We start from the raw sequence: 22,219 nt of genomic DNA, 5'->3' as shown, positions 1-22,219 counted from the left end.
AACAGTGCCTCCATTTCATTTTTAATCACAAACAATTTTGACCTAATAAACATAAACAACTTGTGTATCCTACAACGCAGCAGCAGGTAAGGGAAACGTAACAAAGCACACATTTTCTGTTGTAAAACGTCCCCCCCCCCTGGTGGGTAATGTCCTCCTCACCCACTGCATGCAGGAAGTCATTGTAATGTATAAAGGTCATGAGAGGGTCCGGCAGCTCCCTCAACCATTGCTTCACCAGGCCTGTGACTGTGTGGATGGGATAGTCTTCGAGGCAGATGAGGTGGGGGTCTAGACACATCAAAAATACCACATCAGCAAAGAGACCACGAGACGGGTTTACTTGTGCGAGTGTTGGCATAAGTACAAACAGGCTAAAGTTTATTACGAGTTAGAAAAAGAAGAAAATATAGACAAGGGGTGTAACCTGTGTCGAGTCGCTGGTGCAGTTCTTTCATGCGGTTGGCAGAGCCAGATTTACGATAGATGCCCTCGGTGTAGAGGCCATGCATCTCCACATGCTCCAGCATCATCTCCAGCACCATGGGCACCGGGTTCTTTTCATTGACCAGGTGACACATGCGCACCCCGAAGTGCTGCCCGTTGAACTCTTCGTCACTCTGCGGAATCATCAGACAGCAGCAGCCAGTAAGAACTTGTCTCATCCAAACTGCTCACCTCAATCCGCCTAAAACCTTCACGTACATTACACATTCTTCACCGCAATTGGGTTTACTGTCTGGTAGTCCGGTCCATTTCCCAGGGGTTCATACTAAATTACATGTACTGTATGTAAACATACTAATGTTGTGCCCCACCTCTCAGATGGAGGGATTATCTTGGCAAAGGTGAACGGCTCACCAACACTGATTTCAACAAATTTGAGAAAAATAAACCTTTTGTGTGCATAAAAGACGTCTCGGATCATTTACCTCATCTCATGAAACGTGGGCGAGAAAGCAAAAGTGTTACATTTAAATTTTCGTGGAGTCTAAGTATCAACTACTGTACTGGCAAATGAAATGTGAACTTGTGAGCTTTTTAAAAAGACAGCGGAACGAAACCCTTTTATAAGAAAACACGTTTGGTTGAACAATCGAGGAAAAGAGGCTGATTGATTGATTGTATAACGTCTCGCATCACTGTGAGGTGTTATATTGCACAAACGCATTAATAGACCAGATCTGTACTTTATCCAAATAAAAATATACCTTTTTGGCACAGAAGGTGGAGCAGTCAGTGACTATTTTGGAGAGGCACTTCTTGTGGCACACCATTTTACAATCTGCAGGACAAGAATTAAAAATGTATCAGAAAATGCAGGAGCTTCTATCTTTAATATATGTTGTGTTGCAAACGTCAGTCTTTGTTGGAGGGTTTGACTCACAGCTGCACATGTAGGCTTTCTCCATGCCCCAGATGTAAGAACTACACTGGTCACATGACTGCATAATGTTGACCTGATAGTTGATGAAGACGTGATCCAGGGGGCTCTCCATCTAACAAGACAGAAACTCAATTAGAAATCTTCCTCTACACTGAATTAAAATCATTATTGTGAAGAAAGTCAAACCATGTACACTTACACGTTTATCTTTTTTCCTCCTCTTCTTTCTAGCTTTGGCAGGCTGAAATCCAGACAAAGAGAACACGGATACATTATATTTTTATCTTTGGACTCATTTCACTGAATCACAATGAACCTCAGTGTTTTACCTTTGCAGGTTCAGCCTCCTCCTTCTTCATCTCTCCTCTGATGAAGCCATCCAGCACCGACTGGAACAGGTTGACCACTAGCTGGACCTCTTCTTTCTGTTTGCTGCCCGCCAGGTGGATCACTTTGTTCTGGTAGCCCGTCATCAGACCTTTGTAGCCAATGGTGGTTTTCTGTCAGAGTTTAGGGGACAGGGGAGACAATATGGACGGTGAGGAAGAACTCTGATCAGTGTGCGTGATGTGTCTCTTTCCTGCCTGTGTGCTGACTTACTGGGAGAGAATACATGGCTTTGATGTTCTCTCTGAACTGCATGGTGGCTGTGACAAAGATGGCCTCTGTGGCTGACAGCGACTTGCCCCTGGAGCGGAAATCATTGACCTACAGACAAATGCAGACAAATATTATTTTTCTGTCGAAAAAAATGTGTAAATCAGATTAAATTATTTGCCACAACGAGTCAGCATCTTGTTGCTTTTTACTCACCTGGTTGCCCAGGAACTCATCGAGGTGCCGCAACTCGTTGGCGTTGGTGATTTCTCGGTCCAGTGAGGCGTTCCACTGCTCGGAGACCCGTGTGGCACGGCTGATCTTAATGGTGGGGTTTCTGCCTAAACTTTTACCAGCCCGGTCCCCATGGGGCTGGGAGAGAGGCCGGGACGGATGTCCGGCTCCTGGGGCTGAAAGGGTGAACATTTTCATTCAGAAAGTACAGTATGCATAAGATCCATGGATAAAACAAAACAGAGAGGAACATTTTTCCGTTATCACAGAGCTTAAATCAGCACGGGTCGGTGTTTTCTCAGAAAGCAGACAGTGGGGTTAGTTAAAGCTTGGGAATAATAATGATAATACACCTGTGTTTTCTTGCCATGTCTCACTTCATGAGGTGTAACGTAAGAGAACTAGAGCAGTTCAAGCAAAAGAAGCCTGAGTCTTGACAAGAGCAGGCTGAACAGTGTCCTTTTTGTCTAACTTACCTTCCCCTGCTGTTGACTTCTCATTGAGAGTCTGGGCGAATGTCAGCTCTCCGTTGTCTGGAGTCTGGGCCTCTTTGTGGGGTCGTTTTTTCAAAATCTTGCTGAAGAAACCACCTGGCCTGCAGGGCACAGAAACACAAGCAGCTCTAAAGGATATTCAGACACTTCCAACAGTGTAGTATAAAGTGACTCATACTTGGACAGAAACACTTCAGAGACTTTCACAGGGGACTTACAATTTTACAACTCCTTCTTTTATAGCAGTAAAGTTACTTTTATACTTCTGACCTGTTTTGTGTTTGTAATCTTACGAATGTTTATAACTCTCGGGGTTGTTTCTTGGCAATAGGAAAAACAGATGAAGATCTTGAGTAAACAATTACAATGTCCATTTTTTTTTTTTCAATATAATCAAAAGTGAATTATTGACAAATCTGTTTACCGTGTTACCATAGCAACAGTACAAATGGAAAACAAAGCAATCCACTTGATGCCTTAAGCGTTCATTTCTGGCTTATAAATCTATTTAGAGTAATTTCAGTTTTGAGGAAACTCCAGCTGTGAACGTGCGACGCCACACAAGGAGGTCAGCGTAGTTTGATTACATAAGGCAAAGAGTTTCCAACGAATCTGATGTAAACAGTACATCATACGACCGAAGGGGTCTTTACTGATGTTATATACACAGTCATATACATGTGTATAAAATGCTCTGCTTCTCCTTGCATCAGTCATTTCATTTTAAAATAAATGTTTTTTTTCCCCCACATTAAAGGTATAACCCTGCTCCTCCCATCACCACACCATGTTTCCAGGTCAGTCCACAGAAGTGCAGTACCTGTCGGGTGTGGATGGGATGGAGTGGGCCGAGTCTTGGTGACCCTCTTGGTGTCTCCTTCTGATGGAGCTTCCCTTTGAGCCATCATCATGACTTTCTGATGGGGAAATGATCTGCTGAACAGAAAACATCATTCACAAGTGATGAAGTAGGTTCAGAAATGTACTGGCTCAACAGAACAAAGTAAAATGAGTGTCAAAAATGTATATCTTAACTTTAAAAACAAGAAATATTGCATTAAAACAGACCAACAATGTAAATACCTCTTTGCCTGAAAAAGCAGCAGCCCCTTCAAAACCTGAAGGCACGCTGTCAAAGGATGAGGAGGCTGTTTCACTCCTGCAGATGGACACAAGAGAAACACAGGAGAGATACAAATCAATTTGTGGTTTAGCACCGAGAACTGCAGGGTTACTACACAAATGGTGTGTTCTACTGTCATTTATTGTCTAAGGAAAATAGTATGAATAATGTAAACAGAAGCAAAGAATTCCTGTAGTTTAAAGGATAATGCTTGTGATAGCAATTTGTGTTATTGTCAACAAATCCCATAAAAAAGACAAGAGCCACCAATGTAAGTGTCTCTCAGATTTCCTTACACAAAGCCTATTAATCGCTACAGAAGATTTTAATCATTAAAAATGAATCACAAATACACATGCTTTCATTTTTTAAAGGTAATATGTCATTCCCTAAAACAGCAGAGCTTTGTAGTTTGAGCAAATCTTACTCAAACAGGAATAAATAGTGTATTTGTTGGGAACTAATATTGGATTAAACTTCCTAGTGAGTATAGCAAGTTTTAGCTACACAGGAAAATAAGTTTGTTATTTGGATCAATTCAGAGTTGCTTTTGAGATTTGTTCAAAGGTTGATAAATACAGAATGCCACCAAGTTATCCTCTAAGATGAAGGTAATAGGACAGTAACAGAAGACGTACAGCGGTGTTTTTTTTGTTCTTTCTTCTCTGTTGTGAAGTGGAGGAGAGCTGGTCCCCTCAGCGTGTTCTCCATCACTCCTCCTCCCCTTCCACTTCTCCGGCTTCTCCTTCATTGCACCGGTGCGGCGATGCAGATTTACTGCTCCGACACCCTCAGCTAAGCCATTTTTCTCCGAGTCAGCGGGTTGCAGGGATAATGTAGACGGACGGACAGGACCGGGAGAGGGAGAGGGAGGAGAACTTTTTGCCTCCTTCTTCCCTCCCTTGTCTTCCTTCATTTTCCAGGCCACAAAGGTGTACTGGTCCAGTTCCTTGCTGTCTGACCGCTCTTTCAGCTTAGACGTCTCCTGGGTTTTGCTCTTCGGTGGGGATGTTTGATCCTTGCCAATGGCTGAGGGAGAGGAGGAGGAGGAGGCGGCTCGTTCAGTCTCCCTCTGGTTGTGTTCCAGCCCTCTTCGTCTCCTCTGCTCTCTCTTCTCCTGACTCCTGGATGACTGGACCCTGTTAAGAGCTGAAGGTTGTGCTTTCTTTTGTTCAGCATTGGGAGGTGTACTAGCCTCTTCATCCACCCCCTGAGCTGGAGATCTGGGCCTAAGTGCACTGGAGGTGTCCCCATCAGAGGGCAGACGAGGTTCTGAATCTGACTGACCTAGTGTTTGCTTCTCCAAATCCTCCTCTTCTTCCTCATTCAGCTGGGGTCCAGCCTCAGCCTGGGTACCGTTGGTCTTTAAACTCAGCTCCTCATCCTCCACCTCCTCCTCTGTATGTGAGCTTGTATTAACCTCTCCACCCTGCTCTCCTCTTTCCTCCTCCTCCTCCTCCTCCTCCTCCATCTCCTGGACAGGGAGGTTTTTATCCAGCATCTCCTCTGTGACCAGCTCTATATCTGGATGCTCTCTCGTTTGAGGCTCTCTGGCCAGTCTCTTCTCCTCTTCCTCCCTTTTTTTATTTTCTTCCAGAGCTTTCCTAGCTGCCTCCTCTTCTGCCTTCCTCTTGGCTTCTTCCTCTTCCAGTCGAATTCTTTCTTCCTCCTCTGCTGCATTTCTTCTGACCTCCTCCTCCTCCTCCTCCCTCTTCCTCCTTTCCTCTTCTTCTGCTCTCCTCAGAGCCTCTTCCTCCTCCTCTTCTTTCTTCCGTTTCTCCTCACGAATGGAATGGCACCTGTAAAGTATAAGACATAATATGAAATCCAAACATGTTTAAAAAAAATGCTATTAGAACATTATATGTCCACCAGGGGTCCAGTGAACTTGTTGTAAATCTTCCTGAATTATACTCTCCTACAAAGCCAACTACAGGGACACAATGTTTTTACCTCCTGCGTGCTGAGTGTCCTCTGACTAGAGCTTGTATTTTTGTAGCACCCTGTCTTTGTCGGTGGTTCTCTGATCTCTGTCTGTGGCCTCTCCACACAGACTGGATCAGAGTGGCTGCTTGTCGCATTTGCTCCTCTTTGCAGTATCTACGCCATGAACACTGAGAGACAGGACAGGGAACATCGGGATTTCATTTAAACCCTTTCAGAAAGTGAAAAAAAAAAAAAAAAAAAAAAAAAAAGGAATACCTTGAGATGGAAGACCACAAAATAAATGTTGCTTTTGTGTTTACCTGGATCAAGATGGCTGCCTGTCTCATGTCGAGAAACTCTTTCCTCTGCAGGCGAGCTCTGAACCAGCGCTGAAGGAAGATGATCTTGCGCATTACATCCTTGTGCAGCATGTCCTGCAGCTGCTGTCGCTCCAGCTCCTTCAGGAACACCTGAATAGACAAAACACATCAGTATATGTCAATGCAAAGAAATGGGGTTCGTAAGCTGAAGTGAAATAATTAGATTCAGGAGCAGAGACAGAAGTTTAGGGGTGCACCTTAGTTTTGCCAATCTGGTATGTGGTTGGGTCGAGGCCCATCTTCTTGCCAAGCAGCGCTGAGATGTCCTCTTTAGAGACCATTGCGTTCTTTGGCAGCAAAACTCTGAACTGCTCTATGAACTCCTGCAGGAACAAGACAAGGAAGGTAGTGCAAATATGAAATGAATGGACTGTTCCAGAGAGGTGTTGAATGATCAAAACCTAATGCCCAATATTTACTAGTATTTTACATACAGCGATGCCATTCAAAACTAGTTCTATTATTACAGCACAGTAACAATTACAGCTTTATATTTTGAACCTGTCTAAATTTGTGTCTGTGGTATTAATAAAGGCCATTACATTAACATCTCTTCAACAGCCAAACGTTATAAAACATAATACCGATGGTTTGTTGAGACAATATATCGGTGATTAAGTTGAACAAATGTTTTCCTAACATAGGAGGTTTGCATTACCTGGAATGTGTACTTGGCGCCGTAGCCTGACCTCCTGATGCGAACAGTTTCCAGCATTCCTGTGTATCGCAGCTGCTGAAGGACCAACGCCTCGTCCAGATACATCTCCTTCTGCTCACATACGATTAAAGCATTATTCAACGGAGGGAAGAGGTTTGTTTAACAGAGTTGTCTGAAATATCATTGCACTAAATAGAATGAACACTCAATATTTCCTCTTGTAATGCACAAGGGAAGAAAGAAACGTGTGGATTTGAACAAAAGATATTCAAGAAGGAATGACATGACAAAGTTTTACCTTCTCGGCATTGGAGCGGATGCAACGAATGAAGTAAGGCTCAGCTCTGTTCAGAGTCTCCAAGAGTTTAGTGAGAGAAGTCTGAAAACAAGGACAGGGGTTTGCTGATTGTTCAGGAAAATCTGCAGTTTCAGAGTATATTGTACGTACTGTTGCAGTTGGAGTTACCTGGAACTGGGCACTGATACTGGGGGCCTTCTTCTTCTTGTGCAGGTGCAGCAGAGACTTGGTTGTGCGATCTTGCAGCGTCATGCTTACTATGAACTTTAGAGATCGAGAATCCAGCAAACTCTGCACAGCAGGAATATAGAAGATAAATTTTCTACTTGCAATCACAGATTTAATGAAATGCCTGCAAGCTAATAAAATAAACCTGATTGTTTATTTATGAATAGAGCAGTATTCTCTTTATCTGCCTCTGAACTTTGAGTTTCCTGTCTTTACTCAGGTTTACCTTGGGGATGGCCTGCCTAGGTTTGGTGGTCTTGTTTTTCCTGTGAAAGGGAGAAAGAAGGAACAGAATGAGTTCGAGGGAAAGAGACACTAAACGCTTGATGCTGGAGGATGGGATGGAGCAGCAGATGGAGGGTGTGAAGCCAGGTTAGTACGGTCGGGTGACTTCTTCATGCGCGGTCAGTCAGTCGGTGAAGAAACTAAGGTTTGCACCTGGATCGGATGAATGACAGAGACAAGGCTTGAAGGAGTGACAAGGGAAGGATAATGGAAAAGAAGATGGAGTTTGCTGTAGGAGATGGGATGTAGCTTTAAACAATCAGCCCAGCAGAGACTCACCATACAAACACAGACATGCTCTCTTGCTTTCATCACAACACAAGAGGCTCTAAACGTATGTTCATGTTCTCTCGTGTCAGACTGCATAACTTGCTGCAAACATGCTAAGAGGCTGTTGGATGTATTTTCACAAGATGGCTTGATAGACCTTACATGCCGACACAGTTTCCTGTTGATATTCATGCAGCGGTTTAGTATTTATGGCATTTCAGCCTTTGCCTTCAAGAAAACTAGATAGCGTCTACAAACTAGAGCTAATAACAAAATGATGATGTAGCAGGAGTGGGTTGTTTTTATTAGAATTAAACTCATGCTATAAATGTGGTAGGTGCAGCTATACATGGCTAGTTATACTAAACTGACAAAACATGGTAGGTCAAAATGGCTATAATCTACATTAGTCTGGGGGGGGGGGGAAAGCTTTGATAGGAGCATGTTCTGCCAGAGCCGACTGGACTGATCTGGAGAAGAGCTGAAGCCAGCTCTGTCTGCAGACTCACTGGAGGACATGTCGCGGGAAGCGAAGGCGACCCCAGGACTGCAACAGCTTGCGAGGGTCCTCGCCATCCAGCTGCAAGTTCTTAATGGAGCTGATGATCTCTGCATGCATGTCTCTGATCACAACACACACGCACACACAACCAGTGTGAATAGGAAAAGGGGGAGTAAAGGGAGTGGGGGGGGGGAGAGACGAGAGAACGATTGGACGGACAAAAAGGGGGAAGGAAGGAGAAAAATAAAATAAAACACATAAAGCAGTGCATGATAGAACACCACTGTCAAGACACCTCAGGAGAAAACATACCACCGTAGTTACCCAAGACACAAAAACACACGATAACGCAAGATAGCTGGGGGTCTGATATCAAGAGAAAACTCAGCTTTCACACTCTGCTCATCTGTGAAGAATAACCCACAAACTCTTCTTGCCCATGGTTCAAGCTCACTTACAAGAAAACCACAAGACACACTAGACCACCCAACCATGCTGCCATTTCCCTTTTAAGAGAAGACACACACACACACACACACACACACACACACACACACACACACACACACACACACACACACACACACACACACACACACAGAAACATAAACAGAGACTGGGGCATGTAGGGGTTGTATTGACACACATACGACTGGTACTGTGGTAGTTAACATGCAGAGCTGAGCTGACGTCAGCGTGGTTGGCCGTCTGATTCCATGCTGTGGCTTCGTGACTGTAAGTTGTTACTGTTGAGGTTGTTGTCCTTTAAGTGGAGCTGGTGTAACACTGAACACTGGTGAGGTTAATATGGAGACGTTTCCTTGTCCCAGAGCTAATCCATGCAGTACTTTTCATTACTTACCATGACTGATGATGAAAACAGAGGCCAGGCAGTGAAGGAATAAACACTAATAAATGAGTCTCCGTGAATCTCACCTCTACACCTCAGTGTTTTCAGATCTGAAAGAACTGGATGATTTAATTATGGTAAAAATGTGCCAGTAATTTCAGAACTGAAAGCAGGAGGTATAAGGTCGAGGTGCAGAGGCCCAACAATCCAAAAATACTCTTCATGGTTTAGTTCCAACTCTGTGAAAGCTCTCACAGTTGTCTTTGTCTATTTGAGTCTCTGTCTGTGTATGAATACGTGTGTGCTTCCAAGGCTTCGCAGCTGATGTAAGTAATCCGGGTGGCTAATCACAGTAGGCCAGCACAAACACTTTCCTGTGCTCTATAGCAAGAATAATAAATTGAGGAAGGAGAAGGATTATTGCAGCAACAGAAAAAGATGGGGATCACAGTGAGGGAAGAGAGGGGATACAAGGTAAAGGGCAGCTTTGTTGTGCTGCGTTATGCAACTGTACTGAACTTCCGCAAAGAGTTGGCTCGCTACTTTCATATTTAAAGAAGCAGATGTTGCAATATTTAAGAACGCCTGACCTTTTTGATAAAAACCCAATTGACTCACTAATCTATTTTCCACTATATTTAAGAATATTCTCTTTTCTTTGTGTTTTTTTTCCAATGAGAGCAAACTCAGAAAATGGAGCAAACCGATATCTATTATTTAAAACACAATACATTTCCTTCCTGCTTGGCCTCACGTCCTCATTTTTTTCCCTCCTGTTCACCAAATTCACTTACTTCTTACTCTCATAGCTAGCAAAGATGTCTTCAAAGGCCTCTAGAGGGCGCTCTTCTGAGTGATCAAAGTAGAAATCGAGCATAGAGGCTCGTCTGTGGAGGGGAGAGGGAGAGGAGAGAACCGCACACAGTGGGGTCACCAAAAGGTGGAGAGGATGTTGGTGACTGAGGTGAAGGACAAGTTATCTGTCAGGGTGACACCAAAAGATTTAGTAACTAAGCTGAACATATTTCAGGTGTCTGACATTGTCCTTCATCTCATCCAGTACCACAGGATCAATGTGGAGGTCCACAGTTCACCAAGTTAAACATTATGGAGAAATAAACACAAAGTGTGTTGCTGTGTATTTTATGAGGAGAGGAAAAGTGGCAGTTTCAGGGAGGGTGAATATTGTCTTGATCCTATATAAAATAATCTGTGTTTAGTGAAAATGAAAAGTAACACAGTTATTAACCACAAAGCAAGAAGGACCGACAGTCGGCAGCCACGTCCACAGGTACATAGGCAGACAGATTTCCTCCGGAGGAAACAGACGTGATAATTAGAAAACCAGTCCAAACACAACAAAGAGGCAAGTTTCAGAGTTTCATATTCCGCTGTGTGCATTACTTACTTGTACATTCTCTCTATTGGGGCATTGGAGCGCTGAAGCTCTCCTAAAGGAGTTCTGGAGATTGGACGGACAACACCTAAAACATCAAACAAAAACATAAACCCACAGTTAAAATGCATTATTAACAACTGAAACGCTGCTTAATGATAAGTAGGTTTTCTAGCAGAGTAATGTTTGAGCAGAGTCACATCACTAAAGCTGTTTTTGTTGTTTTGATTTTTGTCTTCAATTTATCCAATCTTGTTAATCCTCACAAGAACGCCGCTGCGTCAATGGACTGTGTCTGAAAGCACCAAAATAGTCTGGAGGATTGAGAATTGCAGAGTACATTTTTAAATCTCCTAAATCCTTAAATTTGTGGCCTCCGTATTATTCCTATGTGCTGACCTGAAAGCTTAATTACAGAGCAGAGAAACTGCAGCACTCTGAAGCTAAGGCAAAGGCAGCTTTGGTATAACACCATGTTGCACACCTATTGAAACCAATGCACCACTGCCTCCCATCAATACCAGCTTTACAATTATTTTGACTGATTAAGGATCAGCAAAAACATATACATAAAATACTTCAAAGATAAAATATTCAATATATATGGCAGAAGTTATCGTGAGAGATTATTTCAACAAAAACGGGCTGGCACGAATAGTGTACCTGAAGTTTTGGCTGCTCTGGTGCGACCAGCCTCGTTGAAAGCAGCGATGCCCCTAATTGTAGCTCGCAGGATGCCCCATCGAAACATGGCCACCGGGTCCATGCCAATGAGCTGCCGCACATAAGCTCTATCGCTGCTCCGCAGCAGTGCCACGATGTCTGGACGCATGTGGTCTGTGTTCTTCTCCCGGAAATCCTGGTGAGGTCAAAGATATCAACGCCGTTACAAGGGACAACGGAAACACTCATACTTAAGGGGAGGTAACGTCTCTTGTTTACATTTAATGAAAGTAGTTATTGTCGTGTTACATAATGTCTTCCGTCTTTCCTCGTTACCTTGATTTGATATTTGACCCTCCCAGCAAAGTGTTGAATGACGAAGGCGGGCTCCATGACTGCTGTGGGTACAAAGTATTTGTTCCCTTGGTGCTGCTGCTTGAATTTGGCTAATAACGTCTCGTCTGTAGCATGTGGGAAGCTGGGGCACAGAGGGGACGGAAAGAGCAGAGCAGGAGGGATAGAAAGAGGAGAGAAGAAATCTGAATAAATGGACAGCTTCGATTGAATCAAAACAAACATTCATTTGTACCCACAGTCATGCAACATGAATGAAACTGAAGCATCTGCAGCTGCTCTTACTTGCTCTCCTCATCCAGCAGGTAGAGCAGGCCAGTGGGTTTCTTGCTGATGAGATGGATGCAGCCCACGTTGTCTGTGTAGTCGATGTTGTGCCAGGTGATTCCCTCTGCTTGGTACTCCTCCTGGATGAGGCAGGAAAGAACATTTTAGACAACCATATTTTTCAAGGAAGTTTGATAACGTCAATGCTGCTCTTTTAACCTAAACTGCTGGACCAACTGGAGTCAAATGAGATCATTACAAACATGCAAAAGCAGAAAAGATTGAAATAAGTTTTTCTTGTGTATGCTAAAAAATGCATTAGTATGTTGTCCAAGTTGTGTTTGACTGAATAACTCAGTATTATAATAATAATTTGATTTGTATTCCTATCATCTCCTTGAACTGTTGTGGATTAGGTAAACTAGCATCACCTCGCACATTACATTCCCCCCTTTAGAGAGTAGGACGTGTTTGAATAAGTCATCATTTTAGAATTTATTATAAACATGGAACAGAAAAAGGAGTGTGGACAACACAGCTGATGGTGTATAAGTCAAGTTTTCTCATGTTAAATGATTTTAGGGAGAGGGAAACAAACCTGCTCCAGATTAAAGATGTGATGGTTGAAGTAATACTGCAGCTGCTCGTTTGCATAGTTGATGCAGAACTGCTCGAAGCTGTTTGTCTCAAAGTCCTCGAAGCCGAAAATGTCCAGGACACCAATGGACAAGCACTGAAAAACAGGACCATGAACACCAGCTGAGCACGAGAGAGGGAGGCGTAAAACAATATTCATCCCAAAGAAAACAGAGAGTGTTTAATGATGATCAACATCAAAATGAAGTCCATTCACTTGTACCAGGACTTTGCACTGTTTTTCTGCAATGCTGGGTGAGAGCTGATATTTTGCATGTGTGAGTGTCTTACCGGGACAGATTCCTCCATGTCTCTCTTGTTGAGCAGTGCGTGATTGATGCGCAGGACAATCCAGTCAAACAAGGCACTGTACAGAGATTTGGCCATGGAGTCTCTGGCTGTAATAGCCTGAGGGGGGGTGATACATATTGTGACTTCATCGATTGTTACAGCAGTCAATGCACTTTCATAGTGTGCTTTCAAATGAGAATATAACACAATAAATTGTAAACAAAAACAGACCACACTGAACATTACACAAAAACAGGAAGAAGATATCTAAGAGATCTACAGTAGGTGTGTCATCAACAAAGAGGAAGACATGACACATGACACACTTCAAGACACAAGAAAGAAATAGACACACAAGTGAGCAGCTGGACACTGTTAGACTAATGAGAGGTTGCAGAGATGTTTTCCTGCCTGGGGGCTTACCTCAGAATGGCTGTAGGGGAGGATCAGCTTGTCATTGACTGTCACCGTTTTCCTCTTCGTTAGCGCCTCAACCAGCAGCTCCTCTTTAACCTGAGACGGACACCCGCAGATTAATACTGACAGTCATACATACAGTGTAGTATGGAGTCACAAAGACACACACACACACACACACACACACACACACACACACACACACACACACACACACACACACACACACACACACACAAAGGTCACCTTAAGCAGATCAGAGAGGGTAGCCAGGACTTCTGGTGGTCCCACATCCAACCCCTCATCTCGGCCTGTTGACTTCCTCCTGTAGGTCACGTTGCCAAGATACAAGATGGCGGAGAGCACGGAAAAGATCCTGCGACACAGCAATAATAAACATGACATTAACCGAGAGCAACGGAAACATTACAGTCATATGACACAAGCAGTAACTATGCCGTTCTTCATTCTGATCATCTGTTTATGTTCAATGACTTGTAAACTGAATGGAGCTATTGTGCACGGCTGTAACTGCACACAGTCTCTAATAAACTGCTATAATAGCTCATTAGATGGAGATATTGTTGTGTTCTAAAACAAATCTTTGTTGTAATTTGTAGATTTGGTAATTTGACTCAAGGCTTAGACCCAAATAACTTGTGTTTCCAGGATTGAGTGAAAAAATGCTTCAGGATGGACTTTCAACACAATTCCTTCAATTTGTTTGGAAGAATATACAACCCTTTCCTGCATTACATACACAATACATAACATGTTCACTTACTGTTTCTTGGTGGTGGGAAGGAAGCCAACCATCTCCATTGCCTGCTGCAGCCTTTCGAAATCATGACGCAAGTCTTCCTCATCCTCTATCTTAAAATTTTGCTACAAAAAAACAGGGCGAGTTAGTGACCGTGTATGAAAATAAGGAAATAAAAGCACAAAGTGGACAAACAAACAAGTGAAGAACAGAGATGAATATAAAGCAGGGTGAGGAAAGAGGGGAATAAAAACAAGTAAGGGAACAAAGACTGCTTCATTAGCATGCAGTGGACATGTGTGCAGTAAGCTGAGAGTGTATACAGCAGCGTATTCAGAGGCTTGGCAGGCTGTAGGAGTACCATGTCCACTCAAAGTGAATTACAGTGGTACATCACTGTCTGTCAAATCACATAACAGGTTATATTCCATTAACACGGCTAAAAAAAAACGTATTCAGTGGGATAAACACAGCAGGATGTTTTGCAGTTCACATCAAACGGATGGACCATGAATCACTGTATGTGAAGGGGAAGTGGAGCATCACTGTACCTGCTTGAGGTAGAAGTATTCTTCAGGCGGCAGCAATTTAAACTCTTTCCTTTCTTCCGCCGAAGCACCCAACAGCAGGTAGTAAAACACGTGGTAGTTCCTGAATGAAAAACAAAATGTACTTTCCGTAAACTGTACTTAATACGGAAACCGAGCTTCCATTACACTGATCAAAACAAAGTTTACTAGCAAACATTTCACTGAATTAATGAATTAATATTAGCATCCAACATTTGTTTGTTTCATTAACTGGCAAGCAGTGATCAGTGGGTATGAGCCTCATATTTATGGTTGGTGATAAACCAAGTCAACACATTGTCCAAAGCTAATAGAAACAAGACCATGTTTGGAGCTCAGTGATGCTGATATCAGTTTTCCACTTGTGCTATCAGTGTGCAGGTAGAAAGGCGACAGGGCTTTGCTATAAAAGCATGCGGGAGTAATGAGTTTCCACATTTATCACTCAGAAACAATAATATACAGTACAATAGTCACTCCCAGACTAGACAGCAGAGATGCACTGTCAACAGCAACTGTAGGCTTGGCGATTAGTAGGCGGAGGATTACGGAGACGCACTTGTCAGTGGAGGGTGAATAGAGTTTCCAAAACCATCTGGGGAAATCTAGACAGGAAACTACTGAATGAGTAATACTCTTCCTACTCAGTAAGTTTTTTTTTTATACGAGGCATCAACTAATTCAGCCGATATATATTGTGATGTTAGAGACTAACGCCCAGAAGCACTTTTTGTTTACCTGCAGTAAACAAGGCTGGCTGTGTACATAACTGTTAAATCATTAACACACTTAACGTTTTGCTGTATCTACAACCAGCAGGGGATCCTTTTATATTAATGTAAAGTTTATTCATGGCTTTCATTGATGCAACAGTTTCACCTCTTGATAATCAAACTGTCAGTCTCTTTCTTTGACTCATTCATCACTAACATGTCACACAGCAAACGATGCGACAGTAGAGGATTCGCTCACTCCTCTAACAGTCTGACTGAACTTCTCAATTACCAAAGCCCAAATATTTGTTTGCACATGACTCACAAAAGTAGCAACAGACTAGCAGTCTAGTGGTTGGGAGTAAAAAAGACCTGCAGGACTCGAAGATGTGAGCGGCAACATGAGGTCATCTCTCTCAGAGGTGACAAGGCTGGAAAGTGATTTTTTTTCTTTTCTTTCTTTGGATAGCAGTCGATCATTAACTCACGAGGTCACATTAAATTAGGCAAAACCACGTACATGGCTTTAAAAATATCATTGTGATCTATTGCTGTTACATTCAGGGTGTTGGATTAGTTAATGAATTCACTGGGTAACATTTCTCAGTTTACTATGGATGTACAGGTAATGCCAATTGTAATAAGAGATGCGTATAAACCAGCATTTAGGGGGTTAACAACCTACACTGTCTGAATATATGTTAGCGTGCATGTGGGCGTGTCAGTGTTTAGACAGATGAACATATAAAGTCAAAGAATTAAGTCTGAAGCCTTCAGCTGAACTTCATATCCAGCCATCAGAGGTTCCTCGGGGAAACTCCTCATGTTTATACAGAAGGCCCCGTGAAGGTCGGCAGGGCTCAGGGGTCAAGACCCCCCTTTCGCTCCTCACCTCTCGTTCTTCTCTCTGGAGACCAGGCGAGACTTCTCCAGGAGGTACTTCTCCACCACAGCCCTAAAAGACAGAGAGACACACAGTGACCGGGGAAGGGGGAGGGGAGAAAGAGAACAACAAGAAAGAGGATGAATGACTTAACACCAAAGGTCATTCAGCTCTGTCTTTCTGTGTGAGTGTGACTGTGTGTGTGTGTGTGTGTGTGTGTGTGTGTGTGTGTGTGTGTGTGTGTGTGTGTGTGTGTGTGTGTGTGTGTGTGTGTGTGTGTGTGTGTGTGTGTGTGTGTGCACACGTGTGTGAGTGTGTTTTCAGATCATATGTGAAAGTGGGCTGGTACTAAAAGAATGAGGGGAGGAGCGGGAGGGGAAGTGGGGCAGATGGAACAATCAGAGAGTGAACCAAGCGGTTCTGAGCCGACTCAGAATAAAGGAGAGGTACTCTTTCACTGCAGTCACGAGATATGCAGTTTTAAAAGCAGTGGTATTTACCCACTCTACTGGCCAAGGCCATAAAGTTGTCTCAATCAGATTTTATAAGTCAGATTTGTTTTTTCTACAGCCAAGCAAAAACAACCCTGACGCCAGTCCTCATGACTCACTAAGAATAGAGCCACACTGTGAGAAACATGGTTGGGTCCATCGACTAAAACTTCAGCATTAGACGGATTAACAACACAAAGTTCATACGTCTGCTGTATGTACCTGCTCGTTTACATTCTGTGATGTTAGGGTGTGAATTGTTGTGGACATCACACCCACAAAATACTATTTAATCAACTTTAAGATATATACGTATAAAGTATTTGTTTTCAAGGACAAAGCCTTGTGGCGCATCCTAAGTAACTGACAGGAATTCAGTTGAGGTTACCCTCAAACACTGATGCACCAGTTATAGGCAACTCTGGCAGCCATCAAGTATGTATGAATATATACAGAAATACAGGCCATGTGAGTCCTTAAAACGTGGCATCTGAAGTCATTGTGAGAGTGTCCAGTATTTCACCTGTTTATGGAATTTGTTTCAGAGAACCTTCTTTCACACCTGAACCTAGTCTGGGATCTGTATATGGTGCTGTTAGACAATGTGATATATTTACTACATAATATACTGTATACTAGTTATATTTTTATAAATATATCTTCAGGGGTGTCTGAGCAATAAGGTCAGAATCTGAAGGGCCACCACAGGAAATATGAATATGATAGCTCCCTAAAAGTTAATATAACTTCTTCTCATCCATACTGGAGCTTCTTAGTAAAATTACAGAGAAGCCAAGAGTATCAATGAAAGGAGTCATAAGTCTCACACACACACACACACACACACACACACACACACACACACACACACACACACACACACAAAGACTACATGTTCATGCTCAGACATCATTCTCTCAAGAGAGAGACCCAGAGAGAGAGAGAGAGAGAGAGAGAGAGAGAGAGAACCAGAGAGAGGGCAAGAGAGAGAGAGAGAGAGAGAGAGAGAGAGGGAGACCCAGCGAGAGAGAGAGAGAGCGAGAGAGAGAGAGACTCAGCGAGAGAGAGAGACCTAGAGAGAGAGACAGAGATAGAGAGAGAGCGAGAGAGAGACTCAGCGAGAGAGAGAGAGAGAGAGACCTAGAGAGAGAGCGACAGAGATAGAGAGAGAGAGCGAGAGAGAGACCTAGAGAGAGAGAGACAGAAAGAGAGACAGAGAGAGAGAGTGAGAGAGAGAGCATGAAAACATCCAGTCTGTCAGTTTGTCTGCAGAGCAGCAGCCTCCCTGTTGTTAATCTCCTCTATTGACTGTCTGAATGGCTGCCACTGGAGATGGAGAGACAGACAGGCAGCCTTTGTTAAGTACACAGAACAGAGCTGTGATGGCCTTCTGAGTCTTTTACTGTCAAGAAGCAGAAAGCTACACTAGCATGAACAGTGGTGCTGAACTATGAGGCAGTTTGCTTCGAGTAGATCAGACATTTTCTTCAGTTCCTTGTCTAAGAAAGTTCACTTTATAGCACAACAAAGCCTCAGCTGACTAAAATAAACTCTGCAGCCTGAATTAGAGAGCGTTCTCTGGGTAGGTAATTCAATAGAGCATGATGAGACCCGGTGCCATGAGGGGATCATCGGGCTGGAGATGCCCACTTGCTGTGGAGCCGAGCAGCTGTCGCCCACAAGCATTTACATGTTTCAGATCACAATTTATTTTGAGGACCGGTCAGTTTTGTTTATACACGAGTGTTAGAAATATCTCCCTGTTACTTCTTCGTCTGAACATTGTACTCAATGGTTTATGCAGCCCTTCAGTTTTTCAGTTTGACCACAATCAAAGTGCAACATGTTGCCATTTTAAAGCTGTTCTCCTCTCCTGATGAGCAAATGAGGAAGTGACACAGCTGACTAGACTTTGATGCAGCTCCTCACCAGAGTCGGACTGCTGAGAAAAAGGAAGGACCCGCTGGTGGTTGAACATTTCAGTCCACATACACACTGCACATAGGAAGAACCGCATGACCAGCCATAAAAAGAGTAAAGAGGAAGATATTTGGCTTTAGAGAGGTAGAAGATCCTGATGACAAGCTACAGGAAGAGGATACAGAGACAATCTTGTAAATATCACAGCATGTCTTTTACAGCAGTCTTTGTATGTGGCTTTGTTTAGAGTGGTTAGTCACACTGACATACACACAAAAACACACACACATGCACAGTGTTAATTACTCACCCTCTGACCACTCCACTCTCCAGGTAATTAACCTGGATGAATTTACCAAAGCGGCTGGAGTTGTTGTTGTGGGCTGTCTTGGCGTTCCCGAAGGCCTGACAGAGACGAGAGGAGAGGACAGGAACACACAGTTAAAGGGAATAAAGCCAACGACATGCAGTCCATCATCAAATCCACCAAAATCTTTAATATGTCTTCATTTTCACAATTTCGGTTCAGCACAGAAGAACAGATCAGGCTTGATTTTAAGTGTTGATTGTTTGAATAAATAACGGTTGTAGCACCAACTAATGTTCCCAAAATGTTTAAATCTCCTGCTGCTCATTGTTGACGTTTTGAAACTCAACTGTGAACCGTGTTGACTTTCAAACCATATAAGGAAGTGCTTTTGAGAGCACTAACAGAATCTGGAGTGGAGGCTAGTCTCAAGCAAGCACCTCTATCTCTACCCTTACTGAAGTCAACAAAAACAACAACAAATCTCCACGACAACAAAGAAACTGAATATCCCAGGGGTGAAATATTGTTTTTTACAAAGCAGCTGAAACAGTAGGAGTGTGTGTGTGCTGGGAGGGGGGGGGGGGTGTCTAAGTATGGGGTGAACATCTGCGGTCACACTGTGTATATCTGTGCGTGTGTGCGTGTGTGTGCGTGTGTGCGTGTGTGTGTGTGTGTGTGTGTGTGTGTGTGTGTGTGTGTGTGTGTGTGTGTGTGCGCATGAGGATAGAAAGAGCATAGGTCAGTGATGATAAATGAGGCTAGGACAGCTCCTCTGTGTAACAGTGTCAGGCCAGAAACAGAAACACGAAGGGACCACAGCTTCTCTCCGGGCCTCAGGCTAATTCTGAGCCAGCCAGCGGCGCAGAGAGCCCAGCCGCCGGGCCTCACTGAGGGGCCCCGTTTAGTGCATTGATACGCTAACAGAATAGCACTCTTTTTTTTTTTTTGTCTTCGTGATGCGCATGTTCACATGGTTACAAATACACACACAGACACACACTCACACTCAACAAAAGGCCACCGCAGGGGAAGTTAACTCGGTGCATGTTAAATAGGAACCACATTGTATTTCCAAAGCAGTTGCAGGGTGAATTTGATGCAGTGATGTTGGGGCTGATTAGAGAAAGGGGGCACATATAAACACTTACACACACACACACACACACACACACACCTTCTGGGTGTGATGGGGATTTCTTAGGATGAACCGTTGACCTATTTTTTCTGCTACATTTTGCACTTGCTTTTAATTGTACTATTAGACCTTTTTAATCGTTTTGCACGGATATAACATTGCACCAATGTTCATTTTGTCAGTGCACTAAAACCAGCAAAGCAGAATGTGCTTTGAAAATAGTTTTGACACATGAAGGAAGTGAGGCAACAGTTGTTACTTGTTGATGAATGACGAAAGAGATGCTCAGTTGTCTGTGACCAGAATAATCTTCAGTCTAACTCTGACATGTTCAGACAAGGCGTTACCAACCCACTCACCACTCTCTCTTTCTCTTGTTCTGAATGTGTGTTTTTACACTACACAAGAACTCCACTTCACTAGTTTTATGTCTGTGTACTTCAGACGTATGATTAGCATGCCAATACATAAAAAAACAGGTTTTTTTTTTTTCCTGTGTTTACAGAGTACAATGCCATTGCTAGTTGTCCATGTGTGAGGGGGTCAGTAAATGTGTTTAGGAGCTGACAGCGTCTCACTGCTCATTGCTGCCCACTGTGCCCAGATCTGCCTCTTTCACAAACCTTGCAGCCAAGAGTACAAAACCCTGGGAAATCTCTGCAAAGCCCAGGCCGCTGCACCATGGAGGGAATTCTAAACATGTCACAGCATCATTCGTATTCAAGCATGCCCGGCAGCAGACAGGCTGATTAGCTGGAAGGCTCAGCAGGTATGAGGAAGAAGACCAACGGCTTGCCAAACTGCGTCCATGGAACGACGTGGTCTAATCTGTTTCTTACGAAATAGGGTTTGCATTCATGGAGTTTATGGAAGAAAAAAAGTGAGACAGAGAGAGGGGAGGGGGCTCATCAATCTGTAGGGTGTACGTACGTACGCGCTTGTTGCAGGTGTGCATATCCAGTGAACATCTCATGAAATGAGGATGTCTTATCTGATTTCTTTCTGTGCGAGCAGAAGTACATGAGTACATTTCCACTTGAACTGAGCCAGCTCTACCAGAGTGAAAGCTCACATCCCCATTCAGCCCAGCCCCCTCCCCCCCCAACACACACACACTTCTCCTTACAAACCAAGCTAGGGGAGTGTCTCTAAAATAGTGCAGTTTATGAGTTGTTTGTCTCAACAAAAAATTATATAATTAAAACCACCTTCAATATTAGGTCAAGTATGAACTTGCACAAACATGAACAAAGAAACCACAAAAAGTTAAACCCTCTGATGTTTTATACAAGATACAACCCCCCAGGCAACAACTCTCTCTGCCCTGAGACTTGTCATATTTCCCCAGTTTTTGCATACTTCAACATGCTACTAAAAAAACAGACAGAGAACTATGTGGTCAGTAAAAACGTACTGGTAACAGGTCCTATTGGTATGACAGTGAAGAACTGCAGCATCCTTTCAGGTCTTGCTGCTCAAAAGAGCTCCAGTTAAATGTTTCCACAGGAGCTGCCAAGGCCCCGACACTGACACCTCACCACAGCATGGATACACCCACAAAGGACTCCAAATAATCCAACTGCCACAAAGACAGCTCCCACATTCACAACGGACAACGGCAGTCACTCATGCAAAAATGAATCAAACTCCTGCGGACATAGTTACTCTCTGAGCTTCAAAATCTTTATCAACAATATCAATCATGTTCTTTAAGCCCAACTAAACTTCATCTACTTGTCGATGACAGGTTAAATCAGAAAAATCAAGCAGCAGGATAATGACCTACATAATCACTGGTGGCTGCAACATTCAGGCTAAACACCGATGGTACTTAGTGACAAAATAATCACTGTTGTTGTCCTGAATGTGAAAAATCCTTTGGTGAGATCACATGTCGTTGGCAGTGATTAAATGCAACCACGTCTCTACACAGTTTCTCCTCTATGCTTGGCTTTGCTTCAAGCCGTCAGTATATCCACCAACTACACTTAAACCCCTCAAGCTTAACTCATCTGAATTGTTAACAAAGAAGTGATTCTTTGAAGTACAATCACTGCCATTAATGGCGCTCAGAGCGGCTGTTGCTTCATTGCAATAACGGCGAAGCTTCCAATGAGTGCGGCTTTACTGAGCCACGTCATGAATTCATCGCATGAAGGTCAGAAACAAACAAATATCTTTC

General features: G+C 43.3%; 1 protein-coding gene across 9 annotated transcripts in view; it reads right to left on the bottom strand.

Annotated features, from left to right (window-relative positions):
• The window catches only part of LOC138198836 (myosin IXB), a 53,845-nt gene that overhangs the window by 4,403 nt on the left and 27,223 nt on the right, over nt 1-22,219 (bottom strand). For 4 of the 9 annotated variants that reach the window (XM_069150528.1, XM_069150529.1, XM_069150521.1 and 1 more), the window contains exons 5-37: nt 18,903-18,997; nt 16,191-16,253; nt 14,568-14,667; nt 14,041-14,141; nt 13,503-13,632; nt 13,263-13,352; nt 12,840-12,956; nt 12,511-12,645; nt 11,931-12,052; nt 11,628-11,769; nt 11,292-11,487; nt 10,641-10,716; nt 10,027-10,119; nt 8,390-8,503; nt 7,552-7,591; nt 7,266-7,388; nt 7,098-7,178; nt 6,800-6,910; nt 6,339-6,464; nt 6,082-6,231; nt 5,789-5,949; nt 4,474-5,634; nt 3,796-3,871; nt 3,533-3,648; nt 2,695-2,813; nt 2,201-2,394; nt 1,988-2,095; nt 1,717-1,887; nt 1,587-1,628; nt 1,388-1,499; nt 1,212-1,285; nt 428-620; nt 163-291 (exon numbers count right to left, since the gene is read on the bottom strand). In XM_069150528.1, the coding sequence (XP_069006629.1) occupies nt 163-291; nt 428-620; nt 1,212-1,285; nt 1,388-1,499; nt 1,587-1,628; nt 1,717-1,887; nt 1,988-2,095; nt 2,201-2,394; nt 2,695-2,813; nt 3,533-3,648; nt 3,796-3,871; nt 4,474-5,634; nt 5,789-5,949; nt 6,082-6,231; nt 6,339-6,464; nt 6,800-6,910; nt 7,098-7,178; nt 7,266-7,388; nt 7,552-7,591; nt 8,390-8,503; nt 10,027-10,119; nt 10,641-10,716; nt 11,292-11,487; nt 11,628-11,769; nt 11,931-12,052; nt 12,511-12,645; nt 12,840-12,956; nt 13,263-13,352; nt 13,503-13,632; nt 14,041-14,141; nt 14,568-14,667; nt 16,191-16,253; nt 18,903-18,997 (4,861 nt within the window). The remainder of the gene's footprint in view (nt 1-162; nt 292-427; nt 621-1,211; nt 1,286-1,387; nt 1,500-1,586; nt 1,629-1,716; nt 1,888-1,987; nt 2,096-2,200; nt 2,395-2,694; nt 2,814-3,532; nt 3,649-3,795; nt 3,872-4,473; nt 5,635-5,788; nt 5,950-6,081; nt 6,232-6,338; nt 6,465-6,799; nt 6,911-7,097; nt 7,179-7,265; nt 7,389-7,551; nt 7,592-8,389; nt 8,504-10,026; nt 10,120-10,640; nt 10,717-11,291; nt 11,488-11,627; nt 11,770-11,930; nt 12,053-12,510; nt 12,646-12,839; nt 12,957-13,262; nt 13,353-13,502; nt 13,633-14,040; nt 14,142-14,567; nt 14,668-16,190; nt 16,254-18,902; nt 18,998-22,219) is intronic. The other 5 variants (XM_069150526.1, XM_069150530.1, XM_069150522.1 and 2 more) reach the window with 4 other exon arrangements.

The sequence above is a fragment of the Embiotoca jacksoni genome, unplaced genomic scaffold, assembly GCF_022577435.1.
Source record: "Embiotoca jacksoni isolate LCO1_2020_lvr unplaced genomic scaffold, fEmbJac1.0.p SCAF_16, whole genome shotgun sequence".
NCBI lineage: Eukaryota > Metazoa > Chordata > Actinopteri > Embiotocidae > Embiotoca > Embiotoca jacksoni.
Note: the sequence above shows the minus strand (reverse complement) of the source record. Positions and strands in the feature narration are given on the sequence as shown.